We start from the raw sequence: 17,669 nt of genomic DNA, 5'->3' as shown, positions 1-17,669 counted from the left end.
AGATTTACCCATTCCAGATTTGCCCGTTCCTGGGTTTGCTTTGCCCATCCCTGGGTTTCCAGGGCCCTGTGCAGGCTCAGTCTGTCCCCCCCTGGGCCAGGGTCTCTCCTAACCCTGTAACCTGCCCAGGGGTGATGAAGGGGCTGGGCTCGCTGACCCCCCCACCCCAGTGCTGATCACACCCAAAATCCCAGCCCAAGTGGGGCCTGAGCTGATTTTCCAGGAGTTTGAGGTTCCCCAGCCTCCCCCAGCAGAGGGAGGGAGGGAGGGAGGGAGGTGAGCACAGAGGGATCACATTCCCTGCACATTCCTGCAAAGCCTTTCCCCGTGACTGGGGCTGAAGGTCAAACCCTCCTCCTCCTCCTCCTCCGGGACAATGTGGGGGTGGCTCCAGTGACCCTGAATCCACACTGGAGCTGCTCCATTCCGTTTCCCAGGAACACCCCAAGTGAATTTTCACCACCAAAACTCCCGTTTGTTCAACACCTTCCATATTTAATTTATTTAGAGAGTTCTCTACATTAAAGTGTTTTCATGCCAAGGCTTCTGCCCTCCCATCCTGACCTCAGGAAAAAGAGACTGGACACAGCTTTGGGTGGAATGCACTGGAATCAAGTCGCTGCTGCAGCCACGGAGAACACGGGACAAACCAGAGAACTGCACATGGGGACGTCAGGGAAAGCTGGAATTTGCACATTCCAGTCATGTTAGCACCTTCCCAGACACTGCAGGGAGGTGCAACATGCTCTGCTGAGCCAGCCCAGGGCTCAGACTACAGGAAAGCCTGGAAAAAGCAAGGAATTGATGGAATTGTGCCAGCAGCAGCAGCACCGGCGGGCCCAGAGCCTCGGCTGAACCCGCTGGAAAAGGAACAACACGGAATTGCCCAGCCAGGACTGCAGAGTTTGGGAATGCTGAGGCAAATCTGTGCCTGGAGTGCAAACCACAACAGCTCCAGCCGTGGCATACCTGGAGCAGGTTGGAAATATCCCTTCTCACATTAAAAGCTGCCTTTTTCATGAACTCCTGTTGCCTGGTGTGTGCAGGCCATGGTTTAAAAGCTGAGCTCACAGCAGCAGACCTAGGCCAGGTTTTAGGTTGGTTTTCAGCTCTCAGGATCCCCCTCAGCAGCAGCAGCACAAAGCCTTGAAGCACCAACAGCTGTGGTGACACATCTGAGCCCAAACCGAGCTGCTGGTTCTGTTTGGCGTCTCCAGAATCCAACCAAAAGAAGGTGAAGGAGGAAATTTACTCTGCAAACTTCTATTTAAAACCTGCAGTTCAATAATTAAGCCTTACCCTGCTGATTTCACGTAGCACCTAAGTGGCCTTTGAACTCTGAAAGGACAAGGACTTTTCCACCTTTGCTGGAAATGTCACCTCCACATCCTTTCAGAATGTGCAGCCCTGGTTACAAACCTGCATTTTTCACCAAGGAACGTTGTCACATTTGCTGTCACCAAGGAATGCAAGTCACATTTCCTCTTTCATGTTTTCTAACTCACGGTTCCAAAGTAAAGATTTGCAATTTCTGGTCATGCTCAGCGCCTTGAGAACCCCACAAAAAGCTCATTTCAAAGCCCCAAACCTCATGGTGGCTATTGCACACTTTCACAGCATCCTCCTGGAGATGCAGCCTGTGGGAGAAGGGATGATTTTCCAAACTGCTCTCAGCTGGGAACACCGCCACAAGTGTCACCTGCTGCTGGGTGGAGCTGGGAGGGCGACAGGGAAACACCAACACATGGAAAAGGAAACCAAACCACAGAGCAGGGGCACGAGGAGCCGGGCTAGTGCTTGGCATCCCGAGGGTAGAACTCGGCCAGGGTGCTCTGGGGGATCCTCTTGAGCATCTCCTTGGGGAAGATCCTGAGCAGCTGCCAGCCGATGTCCAGCGTCTCGAACACCGTGCGGTTCTCGTAGGGCCCTGCGGGGACACGAGGGGCAGGGAGTGGCACAAGGAACACCCTGGTGTGATCCCTGCCCCGCTGGGAGCTGCTGCCAGCCTTACCCTGAGCGATGAAGTTCTTCTCAAACTTCTGCAGGAACTCCAGGTACAGGAGATCATCAGAGGTCAGCGCTTCCTCGCCCACCACGGCCTTCATGGCCTGCACGTCCTTGCCGATGGCGTAGCAGGCGTACTGGGGGAGAAAGGGGGCTCAGGGAGCCTGGCAGGGCCCTCAAACCTCATCATCATCATCACCTCCTGCCACCCCTGCCATGCCAGGGACACCCCCCTCTGCCCCAGCTTGTCCCAACCTGGCACTGCAGGGATACAGGAGCAGCCACGGGAATTCCAGCCAGGAATTCCCAATTCCCAATATCCCATCCATTCCTGTGTCCTGTCCCTCCACCCCTCATCCCCAGCTCTCCTGGTGCTCCTCTGGGAATTCCAGCCAGGAATTCCCAATTCCCAATATCCCATCCATTCCTGTGTCCTGTCCCTCCACCCCTCATCCCCAGCTCTCCTGGTGCTCCTCCGGGAATTCCAGCCAGGAATTCCCAATTCCCAATATCCCATGCATTCCTACCCTCTGGCAATGGAAGCCATTCCCTGTGTTCTGTCCCTCCATCGCTTGTCACCAATCCCTCCCCAGCTCTCCTGGTGCTCCTCTGGGAATTCCAGCCCAGCCCCTCACAACCAGGAACTCCCAGTTCCCAATATCCCATCCATCCCTGCCCTCTGGCAATGGAAGCCATTTCCTGTGTCCTGTCCTCCCCAGATCTCCTTGGAGCCCCTTCAGGCCCTGGAAGTGGCTCTGAGCTCTCTCCATGTGAACACCCCCAGCTGGGCTGTCCCCTCCTCTCAAATCATCCACAATTCCTCTCCAAACCCAAAACCTCTCACTGAACACTCAGCCAAGGCTTAGTGAAAGCAGCCTCAGGAATGTTCTGGATGCCTCAGCTGGGCAGCCCAGGGGGTTCGGTACCCACCAGCTGGTTGGACACATCAGCGTGGTCCTTCCTGGTCATCCCCTCGCCGATGGCCGACTTCATCAGCCGGGACAGGGAGGGCAGCACGTTGATGGGAGGGTAAATCTGGGGGAGAACACCCAGAATTAACAGGAATCCTTGAAATTCAGAATAACCCAAAGCACCTTGAGAGCAATGAGGCACACACCTGCCTGTTGTGCAGCTGTCTGTCCACGTAGATCTGTCCCTCAGTGATGTAGCCAGTCAAGTCAGGGATGGGATGAGTAATATCTGTGAAAAAAAAAAAAAAAAAAGAAGTTTTGAAAATTTTCAGCCTTTTTTATATCCATTTTAGCACTGAGCTGCAGCTTTTGGTTGCCAGGTGACTTCAGCAATTATTCCCTCCACAAATCCCAAGTGTTCTTGGATCAGCACCAAGCCTGAGCCCTCAAAGGGCAGAACATTTTTAGCAGAAAGCACCAAATTCTGGAATAGGAAGGAAACCTAAAGGCCCCAGGACTGCTGTGCTGCTGGGTGACCCCAAGGCAGCTCTTGGAAGGCCCCTGGATGTGACTTGAAAGGTCTCAATCTCTTGGAGATTTATTTCACACCCAAAATAGCTCAGCTACCTTGGCATAAAATCAGCAGAATGGCTTCTGTGGCGGTGTTGAAAACAAAAAGGTTTTATTAAAAGGCAAAATAATCAAACTCTGCATTTACAGAGAAAAACTGAGGTGCCAGAGGTTCTTCCTCCTGGTAAAACACCTCACAAAAACAATTAGTTTCTTTGTTCTCTTCTTTTTCTAGTGAGTTGCCCAGGTGGGACTTTTTTGCTTTGTCCAATTGGGTATCCTTAAATTTGAGGTGAAGTCCCCTAGGTCCTATAAGATGCCTTTTTCACCTAAACTTTTAAACTTCTTTCCTTTCTAAGGGGACCAAGGACAGTTTTGCCACTCTGTCAACAAGAGCCACATTCCTACAGTGAATTCCTACACCAATTTGCTCTTCTTAAGTTTGAGATGAAATCCTGAGACTTCAGAACAAACCCAGGTCCTATGAGAGGCCTTTTTCACCTAAACCTCTAATTTTTTTTTCCTTTTTGAGGGGATAAAGGACAGTTTTGTCACTCCATCAACAGGAAGCACATTCCTACAGGGACTCAAGGCACAATCCTACAGTGAGTTCCTACACCAATTTGCTATCCTTAAGTTTGAGGTGAAATCGTCAGATTTCAGAATAAACCCAGGTCCTATGAGATGCCTTATTCACCTGATCAAGGAAAGAAATTTCTGGGCTTCTTTCCTTTTTGAGGGGACAAAGGACAGTTGTGTCACTCTGTCAACAAGAGCCACATTCCTACAGTGAATTCCTACACCAATTAGGTCTCCTTAAATTTGAGGTGAAATCCCCCAGGTCCTATGAGAGGCCTTTTTCACCTAAACCTCTGAACTTCTTTCCTTTTTGAGGGGACAAAGGACAGCTTTGTCACTCTGTCAACAAGAGGCACATTCCTCCAGGGACTCGAGGCACAATCCTACAGTGAATTCCTACACCAAATTGCTCTCAAGTTTGAGGTGAAGTCTTGAGACTTCAGAACAAACCCAGGTCCTATGAGAGGCCTTTTCCACTTAAACCTCTAAATTTCCTTCCTTTTTGAGGGGACAAAGGACAGTTTTGTCACTCAGTCAACAAGAGGCACATTCCTCCAGGGACTGGAGACACACTTCGACATTTACTCAGCAATTTGCTCTCCTTAAGTTTGAGGTGGAGTCCTGAGACTTCAGAATAAACCCAGGTCCTATGAGATGCCTTTTTCATGGGGGAAAGAAATTTCTGGGCTTCTTTCCTTTTTGAGGGGACAAAGGACAGTTTTGTCACTCAGGAGGCACATTCCTACAGTGACTCACCAACTTGCTCTCCTTAAGTTTGAGGTGAAGTTCCCCAGATCCTATGAGAGGCATTTTTCACCTAAACCTCTAAACTTCTTTCCTTTTTAAGGCGACAAAGGACAGTTTTGTCACTCTGTCAACAAGACCCACGTTCCCACAGGGACTCCAGGCACATTTTCACAAGGACTCACCGTCGTTGGGCATGGTGAGGATGGGGATCTGGGTGATGGAGCCGTTCCTGCCCTCCACACGCCCGGCGCGCTCGTAGATGGTGGCCAGGTCAGTGTACATGTAGCCAGGGAAGCCTCGGCGCCCAGGCACCTCCTCCCGAGCTGCTGACACCTGGACAGCCACAAAAATGTGAAAAAAATGAGTATTTAATTATTAGCTTTTGGCAAATATTCAAATGAATATTATATGTGTGTGTTAGAAAGTAATGCTGTATTAATTCTCTTAAAATTATAGTTTTAGTTTAAGAGAGGAATGGTGGATTTGTCTTTCCAAACAAGCTGTGGGTTTGCTGGGAGATAAAACCAGCACTGGGAGATAAAAGAAACAATGGGAAGGATTCCACTGATGGATGAATGGAAAAAGAGATTTGCTTTTATAAATAAACTTTAGGTTTGCTGATAAATGAAATGAGACATTGAAAGATGAAAGAAACAATGGAGAAGAAAAACCTCTAAATTCTGAAAGAATTAAAAATTAAGAGGGAGGGTTGTACATTAGAAAGAAATCTTTGAGAAATCCGTTGTCAGGTGTATCAAGGAGTCTGAACCTCTCAAGTGCCTCAGCTAATGGGGAAAAATCCCTAAATTCATTAAGAATTAAAAATGAAAAGGGAGGGTTATACATTAGAGGGGAATCTTTGGGATCAGGTGTTCTGGGAACTCTGAACCTCTCAAGTACCTCAGAAACAGGGAAAGAGAAGGGAAATGTGGCTGGGAATTGGGATAAAAAGGGAGGCTGCATCCCAGGCTGCTCCAAGCCCTGTGTCCAACCTGGCCTTGGACATTTCCAGGGGTGGAATTGCCACCAGTGAAACAAATCCCAGCCCACCAAGGATCACCTAAAATCCTCACTGGCTGCTCCCAACCATCCCAATGAACATTAACTCCAACAGCCTGAGCAGCAGCTCAGCTCCTCACTTCAGAGCACCCCTTTCTGCCAACACCCCCATTAATTAACACCTTAATGAGCACACACACACCTCTCGGAGAGCCTCGGCATAGGAGCTCATGTCTGTCAGGATGACCAGCACGTGTTTCTCACACTGGTAGGCCAGGAACTCTGCCGTGGTCAGCGCCAGCCGCGGCGTGATGATGCGCTCGATGCTGCAACACAAACCTGCTGTCACCTGCAGGGACACCTGAGAGCCACACCTGGGGCTGCCTGGCACCCCTGCAGCTCCAGGGCTGCCCCTGCATGTAGAAGTGTTGGGGGGTAGCATGGTTGGGATGGATGGAGATGAGAGATCTCTGAAGCCAGGGTGTGGAATTTGGGGTTTATTGCAAAGGGCCTGGGTGCAGGGGCCTTGTTTGGAGCTGCCAGGCACAGCTCAGAGCAGCCCCAAAGAGGGAGAGAGAGATAAAGAGCGTGGTAAAGAGAGAATGAGAGAGTGAAAGAGAGGATCAGACGGCAAGGCTGCTGTTACAATACAATAAATCTTCTTCTGGTCGTGGAACTTGGGGTTATTGCAAAGGGCCAAGTGCAGGGCCCTGCTGGGAGCTGCAGCCACAGCTCAGAGCAGGGCTGAGAGAAGGGTTGAGAGGATGAGAAGGTAAAAGAGTAAAAGCATAACAGAGTAAAAAGGGTAAGAGCTAAGAGAGCAAAGTTCCCATTCCAATACAATAAATCATCCTCTGTGTTGAATATTCTGATTCTCACTAACCAATCTAGTACAAGATACAAATCCTACAGCATTTCCATACAGCCTATAAGAATCATTACATTCCCACACTGTGTTACATTTTAAACCCTAAAACCTCCTCTTTGGGCCCTTCTGCCAAGCTGTAGGGTCTGCTCTGACCCTTGGAGCTGTCTGCAAGCAGAGGGTGTTGTTCCATCAAAAGGGGATCACCTTCAGCCGGCCACACCATTGTTTTCCAGTTGTTCAGTAACTGAGGGATCTCAAAGCTTGCTTCCATTTCAATCTCACTTATAATTTCCATAATCTCAAAATCTTTTGCCAGGCAATCATATTGATAAGGCTTTCCTGTTCCATCTTCCCCAACATCTGCAGCAGCTCCAGCACCACTGCACCTGGAGCAGCATTTTAGCTCCACCACCACCACTGGACCCCCAGCTCCATCAGAATTTCACTTCCAGTGTTGCTGCCACAAACCCCCACCCCACAAGTGGCACTGCACAACCCCCCCAGAAGGCTCTGTCCCCCCCAGAAGGCTCTGTGCCCCCCGGGTGTTTGTCCTGCCCCCCTCAGGGGGTGCCACTCACGTGGGGTCATTGGCCAGGTTCAGGAACAGGCACACGTTGTCCATGGAGCCGTTCTCCTCAAAGTCCGACTTGAAGAACCGAGCGGTTTCCATGTTCACCTAAAGCACAGCTCTGGGTTGGACCTGGCACATTCCCCAGCCAATTAAGGGCTGATGAGCTCATTAATAACCCACTGCAAAGATCTCCAGCCATCAGGTTCCTCTACACTGCCAGAGTAAGCAATTCCAGGCTGGAGATCAAGTCTGAGGTGTTTTATCCTGATCAGCCAGGCTTTGTTGGGATCATGGAATGGTTTGGGTGGGAAGGGACCCCAAAAACCCCTGTGTGGGAATCCACAAAATCAGAGGGTTTTGGGAAAGCTGCAAAAGGCCTCAGATACAGCAGAACTGTGATCAGAGCTGAGCAGCAGCCATGAGATTGGTCAGCAGAAAAATTATTTAAACTGTAGAAAAGCAAGGACAAATAGAACAATGGTCTGTGTATTAATGCTTGGCTAGAATAACTCCCTAAGCTGCAGAAAAGTTTATCTAGTGAGATATTAGGAAGGTTAAAGCTTAATAATGGAGTTCTGTGTGTTGAGGCTCACAAGCAGGGATTGTATTTGAAATAAGCAAGCATTGTTTAACCAAAGGTACCTGTGCTTATAGTGGTTGGACAGAACTACTGTCAATATAGAGTATATGCTATACAGATACTGTCAATGTGCTTTTGCTTTGTGTGATTGGTCAAAAAACTTCTAAAGTGAGTTGTAACATTAAGTTTTTTTGCCTGCTGGCTGGGATGTGAGCTGGTGGCATCTTCCCATTGTCATAATCATGTAATAAGAGTGATGCTGGAAAATCAAACAGCTCAAGACACGTTCCCAGCAGTCCCATCTCGTTTGCATCTGTAAATAATCACCCTCTGTAAATAATCACCCTGTGTAAACAGTCACCATCCAGTGCCGTGGGCAGGGACACCTCTCACCATCCCAGGGTGCTCCAAGCCTCACCCAGCTTTGGACACTTCAAGGATGAGGCAGCCACAGCTTCTCTGAGCAGCCTGTCCAGAGGCAGATCCAGCCTTGGGGATTTTCACCCATTCTTTAATTCCACTCACACACAAAAGCTGCTCAGGCCTCAGCCACGCTCAGAATGTCTCTGATTCCTCCAGCCCCACTTCCCCCAGCTCTGTGGGCTCACCCCCATGGCAGCAAAGACGATGGCAAAGTTCTCCTCGCTGTAATCCATCACATCTTTGGATTTCTTCACCAAGCCGGCCTGGCGACAGATCTGAGCTGCGATCTAGGCAAGAAACACCCCAAGGTTTGCACCTGATGCTGTCCCACAGCCCTGAATTGAATTTATTTTTGGCTCCCATCTGGTTTAGAGCAGCTCTGAGGGCCTCACCTCGTTGTGGGGCAGCCCAGCAGCTGAGAAAATGGGGATTTTCTGGCCCCTGGCAATGCTGTTCATGCCATCGATGGCAGAAATGCCAGTCTGGATCATTTCCTCCGGGTAGATCCGGCACTGGGGGTTGATTGGCTGGCCTGTGGGATTGTGGAGAGAACACAACGTTACTCCCTGGACACTCAAAAAGCATCTTTCAAACACTGCAGAAAATTTTCTGCTCCCTCATCTCCCTGCCCTTGGGTAATTTAATTAGAATTTGGTCACACATATACCCAAAAATGAGTAGAAACCCCAATATGACACCAATAGATCTTCACCTGCACCTGGTCACACCTTTCAAGACACTGCTGTTAAATGCTCGTTTCAGTGGTAAAAAATACTGAAAACTCTGCCAGGTAATCAGAATTTCACCTTTAAGTGCTGTAGAATTAATGCAAATAACAAAGAGCATCTTTCAAACACTGCAGAAAATTTCTTGGGTAATTTAATTTGAATTTGGTGCCATACACAAACTCAAAAATACAAATCCCTCTGTGACACCAACAGATCTTCAGCTGCACCTGGTCACACCTTTCAAGACACTGCTGTTAAATGCTCATTTCAGTGGTAAAAAATACTGAAAACTCTGCCAGGTAATCAGAATTTCACCTTTAGGTGTTGTAGAATTAAGTCTACAAATAACAAAGAGCGTCTTTCAAATATAGCAGAAAATTTTCTGCTCCCTCATCTCCTTGCACTTGCATAATTTAATTAGAATTTGGTGCTAAACACAAACTCAAAAATGAGATTAAACCCCACTGTGACACCAACAGATCTTCAGCTGCACCTTTCACACCTGACCTTTCAAAACTGATGTTAAATGCTCATTTCAGTGGTAAAAATGATTTAAAACTCTGCCAGGTAATCAGAATTTCACCTTTAAGTGCTGTAGAATTAATGCAAATAACAAAGAGTATCTTTCAAACACTGCAGAAAATTTCTTGGGTAATTTAATTAGAATTTGGTGCCACACACGTACTCAAAAATGAGATTAAACCCCACTGTGACACCAACAGATCTTTAGCTGCACCTGGTCACATCTTTCAAGACACTGCTGTTGAATGTTCATTTCAGTGGTAAAAATTATTGAAAACTCTGCCAGGTAATCAGAATTTCACCTTTAGGTGTGGTAGAATTAAGTCTACAAATAACAAAGAACATCTTTCAAATATTGCAGGAAATTTTGAGCATCTTTCAAACATTGCAAAAATTTTTTTGGGTAATTTAATTAGAATTTGATGCCATACACAAACTCAAAAATACAAATCCCTCCGTGACACCAACAGATCTTCAGCTGCCCCTGGTCACACCTGATCTTTCAGAATCCAAGATTCTGCTGTTAAATGCTCATTTCAGTGGTAAAAATTATTTGAAACTCTGCCAGGTTATCAGAATTTCACCTCAAATAACAAAGAGCATCTTTCAAACACTGCAGAAAATTTTTTTGGGTAATTTAATTAGAATTTGATGCCATACACAAACTCAAAAATACAAATCCCACTGTGACACCAACAGATCTTCAGCTGCACCTGGTCACACCTGACCTTTCAAAATTCTGCTGTTAAATGTTCATGTCAGTGGTAAAAATTATTTGAAACTCTGCCAGGTTATCAGCATTTCACCTGAATAACAAAGAGCATCTTTCAAACACTGCAGAAAATTTTCTGCTCCCTCATCTCCCTGCACTTGGGTAATTTAATTAGAATTTGGTGCCACACAAATACTCAAAAATGAGATGAAGCTCCTCCCAAGTTAGATTTTGTGTTGTAATATATAACAAATAGATAATTCTTGTGTTTAAAGATATAAATTCAGCTGTAAGACACCAGGTTTGATTTTATTCCCCCTCAGAAAAAAATAATTAAGAACAAACCCATAATGTCCAGGAAATCCTCAGCCAAGACAATGGGACCTCTGTCTATGGGTTTTCCTGACCCATTGAACACTCTGCCTATAGGAAACAGCAAGAAAAATGAGAATTATTGTGAAAAGCAGCTGATTTTGGATAAATCTGTCCACTGCTCACATCCACAGGTAAATCCTCACCAAGCATGTCCTCTGAGACCGGGGTTCTCAGGATGTCCCCAGTGAACTCACAGGAGGTTTTCTTGGCATCAATCCCTGAAGTGCCTTCAAATACCTGAAAATGCAGCAGGGAAAATAAAAATCAACCACAGGACAGGAGTTTTGTGCTTCACAAAGTAACTCCTGAGTGCTGCTTCACCTGCAGCCTCAGGGCACAAAGCAGGAGCTGCTCTGAAAGGGCTGCAAGAGAAAACACCACAAAAATCCTGCTTTAAAATAAAATCCTGAATTTTATCAGTAACAGCCACCAAACCTGGTGCAATTCCTTGGATGTCAAGTGGCAAGTTCTCCAGATTCAATCATGTGAACAAGAAACAGATTTTTAGGAGAAATATTTAAAATATCAGCACAGGGCTGATCTGGAATCAAACACCGCAAATTCCAGGGGATCCCTTTAATCCAGCAGCAAAGGAATTCAGGGGGGTGGAAATAAATGGAAATAAATCCAGTGGGGTGGAAATAAATCCAGGGGAGATGGAAACAAAAATGTCATTGTGCATGGTCAGAAATTTTCTCAAATTATCGATGCCACCTGCACTGGAACAAGGAGGTGATTTTTTGTTTCCATTGAAAAAGAACAAATCTCCAGGCAGGTTTGATTTGGTTTGGGGCTCATCCTGATGAATTAATGATGGGAAAAGAGCTTCCTAAAAAATGCTAAATTCTATCAGCAACAAGCACCAAACCTGGTGCAATTCCTTGGATCTCAAATGTTTCCCCTGCCAAGCTTTCAAGATTCACTTATGTGAACAAGAAACAGATTTTTAGGAGAAATATTTAAAATATCAGCACAGGGATGATCTGGAATCAAACACTGCAAATTCCAGGGGATTCCTTTAATCCAGCAGCAAAGGAATCCAGGGGGGTGGAAATAAATGGAAATAAATCCAGTGGGGATGGAAATAAATCCAGGGGAGATGGAAACAAAAATGTCATTGTGCATGGTCAGAAATCTCCTCAAATTATCAATGCCACCTGCACTGGAACAAGGAGGTGATTTTGTTGTTTCCATTGAAAAAGAACAAATCTCCAGGCAGGTTTGATTTGGTTTGGGGCTCATGCTGATGAATTAATGATGGGAAAGAGCTTCCTGCTCCTACCTGAACCACAGCTTTGGAGCCACTGACTTCCAGCACCTGCCCGCTCCTCCTGGTGCCATCGGGCAGGGTCAGGTGCACGATCTCGGCGTACCTGGGGAACTGAGGGGGCACAGGGAGCAGGAAGGGGTTAAACTGCAGCCAGAAAACAAAAATCATCACCTCCCAACCTGGTTTCTTAAAAATGACTCCATTTTTATGAATAATTTTATAATTAGAACCAAACTCCTGGCCAGGATGTGAAATCTCTCAAGTTAAAGGCATTTTTATGGGAATGTTTGGATGGTTGGAGATGCCAGAAACAGTTCTAAAAACTCCAAATTGTGGCAGAAAGACTCAGTGCAGCCTCTGCACAAGAAGAAAAACCTGCAGATTTGCCTGAAAAGACGCCAGGAGTGTCCACAGCTTCTTTTTCCAGATGTGGAAACAGAAACGTTGGGAGCAAAGCAAACAGCTTTAATTCAGCTTGGGAATTCATCAGCAGTCCAGGGTTTGGGAAAACCCAAACTCTGCTCCCTTCCCTTCCCCAAGAAAGAAAAACTCAAATTCAGCTTCCTTCCTTTCCCCAAGGAAAGAAAAACTCAAACTCTGCCTCCTTTCCTTCCCCAAGAAAGGAAACAAAAACTCAAACTCTGCTTCCTTCCCTTCCCCAAGAAAGGAAAGAAAAACTCAAATTCTGCTTCCTTCCTTCCCCCAAGAAGGAAAAACCCAAACTCTGCTCCCTTCCTTCCCCCAAGAAAGGAAAACCCAAACTCTGCTCCCTTCCTCTGCCCAAAAAAGGAAAGGAAAACTCAAACTCTGCTTCCTTTCTCCCTTTCCTCCTGCCTCAGAGGAATTTCCCACTCCCGTTCATCCCAGCAGTCAGAAATGCACCAAAGTGGCTCTGGGGAGCTTCCCAGCAGTCTGGATTTTACCTTTCCCAGCTTTTCCTGGCAACTTTCCCTCCAAAATTTCCATCAACAGCTGAGAATTTACCTTAACCTGGTCCAGGATAACCAGGGGCCCGTTCACACCTGACACAGTTTTGTAAGCTGCAAAAACAACACAGGGCAGGGGTCAGGAATGGGAACTTCCTCAGGAACACCCCAGACCCCATTTCCCACATCCCAGACCCCATTTCCCACATCCTAATTCCCATTTCATTCCATTTTCCAGATTCCATTTCCCACTTCATCCCTTCCAACATCCCACATCCCATTTCCCACTTCCCATTTCCTACTTCCAATTTCATCCCTTCCCACATCCCACATCCCATTTCTCACATCCTAATTCCCATTTCATCCCTTCCCACATCCCATTTCCCATATCCCAATTCCCATTTCCTACATCCCAGATCCCATTTCATTCCATTTTCCAGATTCCATTTCCCACATCCTAATTCCCATTTCATCCCTTCTCACATTCCATTTCCCATTTCATTCCATTTTCCAGATTCCATTTCCCACTTCATCCCTTCCAACATCCCACATCCCATTTCCCATTTCCTACTTCCAATTTCATCCCTTCCCACATCCCGTTTCCCACTTCCAATTTTATCCCTTCCCACATCCCAGATCCCATTTGCCACATCCTAATTCCCATTTCCCACATCCATTTCCCATTTCATTCCATTTTCCAGATTCCATTTCCCACTTCATCCCTTCCCACATCCCATTTCCCACTTCCAATTTTATCCCTTCCCACATCCCAGTTCCCATTTAATCCCATTTCCCACTCCATCCCTTGCACCAGGCTCAGATTTGGGGCCTGATTTCTGTTTATTAGGAACCCCACAGGAAGGATTAGGGACAGGATTGAGTGTCCAGCATTCTTCCTGCTCCCTGGAGGTGACACTGACACAATCCCAGCGTTTATTCTCCATGACAGGAATTCCTGGAGCATTTTTCCAGCTCCTAGAGGTGATCCCAGAGTTCATTCTCCAGGACAAGAATCCCTGGAACATTTTTCTTGCTCCTGAAGATGATCCCAATGTTTATTCCCCACTACAGGAATTCCTGGAACATTTCTCCTGCTCCTGGAGGTGATTTCAATGTTTATTCTCCAGGACAAGAATTCTTGGAGCATTTTTCCTGCTCCTGGAGCTGACACTGGTGTGATATCAATGTTTCCCTCTCCATGACAGGAATTCTTGGAGCATTTTTCCAGCTCCTAGAGGTGATCCCAGAGTTCATTCTCCACAACAGGAATTCATGGAGCATTTTTCCTGCTCCTAGACAGGACCCCAGTGTTTCCTTTTCCATGACAGGAATTCCTGGATAATTTTTCCTGCTTCTGAAGGTGATCCCACTGTTTATTGTCCATGATAGAAATTCATGGAGCATTTTTCCTGCTCCCTGGAGGTGACACTGACACAATCTCAGTGGTTTATTCCCCATTACAGGAATTCATGGAGCATTTCTCCTGCTTCTGAAGGTGATCCCAGTGTTAATTCTCTAGGACAAGAATTCTTAGAGCATTTTTCCTGCTCCTGGAGCTGACACTGATGTGAAATTAATGTTTCTCTCCCCATGACAGGAATTCCTGGAGCATTTTTCCTGCTCCTGGAGGTGACCCCAGTGTTTCCCTTCTCCACAACAGGAATTCTTGGAGGATTTTTTCTGCTCCTGGAGCTGATCCCAACGTCCATTCCCCACTACAGGAATTCCCCGCTCGGGCTGGAGGGCGCTTGGGGCGCCCTGGCACAGCACAAGGTGTCCCCATGGCAGGGCTGGCACTGGGTGGGTTTCAGGTCCCTTCCCACCCAAACCATTCCATGATTGTGCCATTCCAAGGGAGGATTTTGCTGCCAGCTCAGGGGAGAAGAACCAGCTGACCCCAGGCAGGGGAATCCTGACTCAGAGCGGCCTCAGGGGCACGAGGAGCAGCTGGGGCTGTGCCTCACCCAGCCCAGGGGGAAATGGGACAGTGGGGCCACCCAGAGCCCAGGCAGGACCCCAAATCCCAGGAACCCAAATCCCAGTGGGGCCACCCAGAGCCCAGGCAGGACCCCAAATCCCAGGATCCCAAATCCCAGTGGGGCCATCCAGAGCCCAGCCAGGACCCCAAACCCCAGGATCCCAAATCCCAGTGGGGCCACCAAGAGCCCAGTCAGGACCCCAAATCTCAGCTGGGAATCCCCAGGGCCTCCCCAGGTGCTGACACTGCAATAAAACAGCTGCAACCGCTGCAAGGTCAGCCCTGACCAGCAATGACCAAACTGCTCTGGCTCAGGAGAGCCGGGATTAAATCCTCAAGCTCAGCTTTAGCTTAACCCCCTAAGCTCAGCTTTAGCCCTGCAATGCTCCTGAGCCCTGACCCCAATCCCTGCTGGGCCTGAGCAGGGAGAGGCTCCAGGGATCAGCCACGAGGAGGAAACAGCCCAGGGCCAGAGGGGCTGGGATTGGGAACAGGGAATGGGATTGGGAATGGGGACAGGAACAAGGAATGGGATTGGGAACGGGAAATGGAAACTGGGAATGGGAAACAAGAACTAGGTTGGGAACTGGGAATGGGACTGGGAACCAGGATATAAGGAATGGGATTAGGAACTGGGAACAGAGAGCGAGACTGAGAACAGGGAATGGGAACAGCACTGGGAACAGGAACAGGGAAAGGGATTGGGAACGGGGAACGGGATTGGAAACAGCACTGGGAATGGCAACAGGACTGGGAACCAGGAATGGGATTGGGATACAGGGAACAGGAACTGAGAATGGGACTGGGATACAGGGAATGAGAACTGGGAATGGGATTGGGATATAGAGAATGGGATTACTAACAGGCAATGGGGCTAGGATAATCAGGAATGGGGCTGGGAACTGGGATATAGGGAATGGGATTGGAATAATCAGAAATGGGATTGGGAACTGGGAATGGGAACTGGGATATAGGGAATGGGGCTGGGATAATCAAGAATGGGACTGGGAATAGGAACTGGGATAATCAGGAATGGAATTAGTAACAGGAATGGGATCTACGGAATGGAGCTGGGATAACCAAGAATGCAATTGGGAACCAGGATTTGGGAATAGGATTAGGAACGGGAGTGGGATATAGGGAACAGGAATGAGGCCAGGATGTAGGGAATGGGAACAGGGAATGAGATTGGCAACAGGGAATGGGATATAGGGGATGGAATTGGGATAATCAGGAAGGAACCAGGACACAGGGAATGGAAAATCTGACCCTGGGTGAGGCATTTGATGTGGAAAGGCTGACCCTGAGTGAGACATTCCACCCCGTGACTGTCCCATGAGCTCTCCTTCCTCAATCGGCCTCTCAGGCAGTTCCACGGCAAACCAAAGGCAGCCCAGAACATTTCCCATTTTCCAGTTCAGGGAAAATCCAAATCTCCACGGAAAACCCTGCAGTGCCCCTGGCTCCAGCCCTGCCAGCAGCCTCTGCTCCAGGCAAAGCCCTGAACTGCAGCGATGGGTTTGGCTCCCAAACCTGGCGGAGATTCCCAAGGATCCGTGACCCAGGAGCTGCTGGGCCGCCCCTGCAGCTCCCGGGGCTATTCGGGGCGCAGGCAAAGCCGTTTTATGTAATTACAGCCGCAACAACACCTTCACATGTTCTGATTTCTCCCCACTGCGCTACCATAAAGAGATTTCACCAAAGTCCCGCATTTCCCCTTTTTCACCCGATTTCTCAATTCAGCGTTAAATACAGACACCATCCCACCGCCAGCACTTCCAGCTCCCGGAACAAACCCCGGCTTTCAGGAGGGACACAGGCCGGGTTAATTACAGTGTTAATTACGATGTTAATTGACCCGGGCTGCTCTGAGGGGGTGGGCGAGCCGGCGCTGCGGCCTGCCCGGGCCCGGCGCTGCGACCCCGAGGTGGGCGGATCCCCCCTCCCGCAGCCCCCCGGGTCCCCCCGCACTCACTGAGGCGCGGCTGGGACAGGAAATCGCGGGTCAGAGCCGCCGCCTGCTCGCGGGGCCCGCCGGGCCCGGCGCCGTTCACGGCCCCGCGCAGCGCCCGCACTGCCGCCATGTTGGACCGGCTGCTGAGGGGGCGGCCGCGCATGCGCTGTTATAGCGAACACAGGGACACGCCCACTGACGCACGGGACACGCCCACTGACGCACAGGACACGCCCACCGGCGGGGAGGGGCGGGGCCGGAGCTGTCCCGGGTTCTGAAAGGGGAAAAGGAAAAGGAAAAGGAAAAGGAAGGACAAAAAGGGAAGAGGAAAGGAAAAGGGAAAAAGGGAAAAGGAAGAGAAAGAGGAAGAGGAAGAGGAGGAGAGGAAGAGGGAAAAGGGAAAAGTAAAAGGAAAAGTACAAGGAAATAGGAAAGGGAAGGTGAAGAGAAAAAGGAAGAGGAATAGGAAAAGGGAAAAGAGAAAAGGGAAAAGTAAAAGGAAAATGAAAAGGACAAGGAAATTGGAAAGGGAAGAGAAAGAGGAAAAGGAAAAGGGAAAAGTAAAAGGAAGAGGAAAAGGGAAGAGGAAGAAGGAAAAGGAAAAGGAAAGAGGAAGAGGAAGGCAAAAGGTTAATGGATAAGAATAAAAGAATTGCGAAGTCAAAAGGGGAAAGGTAGGAGGAATAAAGGCAAGAGAAAAGAGGAAGAAGAAAATAAGGAAAAGGAAAGAAGAAAAACTATAAAAAAACATTAAAATAATAAGAGACAGGAAAATAGCAAAAAAAAAAATAAAAAGCAAAAGGAAGGAAAAGGGAAATAAAGCAAGAAAGATGGAGCAGTGAGACAGAAAGGATTGGGGTTTTATATCAATTCTCCTCCTGCTGGCTCAGAACTGGAAATATTTGGGGAAAACCTCTGCAAAGAGACTTGGGTGACTGCCTGGAGCAGCAAG

General features: G+C 48.1%; 1 protein-coding gene across 1 annotated transcript; it reads right to left on the bottom strand.

Moving 5' to 3' along the window:
* Window positions 1-475: 475 nt before the first annotated feature.
* Window positions 476-16,848, bottom strand: ATP6V1B2 (ATPase H+ transporting V1 subunit B2). Its single transcript, XM_054294378.1, has 14 exons — window positions 16,739-16,848; window positions 12,844-12,899; window positions 11,872-11,970; window positions 10,733-10,826; window positions 10,560-10,637; window positions 8,645-8,784; window positions 8,438-8,539; window positions 7,257-7,354; window positions 6,013-6,136; window positions 4,994-5,144; window positions 3,122-3,204; window positions 2,935-3,039; window positions 2,012-2,141; window positions 476-1,927 (listed from the first exon to the last, which is right to left on the bottom strand). Exons 1-14 carry the CDS (start codon window positions 16,845-16,847, stop codon window positions 1,791-1,793), a joined length of 1,506 nt encoding a protein of 501 aa, XP_054150353.1. The 5' UTR covers window position 16,848; the 3' UTR covers window positions 476-1,790.
* Window positions 16,849-17,669: the final 821 nt, after the last annotated feature.

The sequence above is a fragment of the Melozone crissalis genome, unplaced genomic scaffold (assembly GCF_028551555.1).
Source record: "Melozone crissalis strain CALT ecotype California unplaced genomic scaffold, PUWL_Pcris_2 ptg000247l_1, whole genome shotgun sequence".
Lineage (NCBI taxonomy): Eukaryota > Metazoa > Chordata > Aves > Passeriformes > Passerellidae > Melozone > Melozone crissalis.
This window is presented reverse-complemented; position numbering and strand designations above follow the sequence as displayed.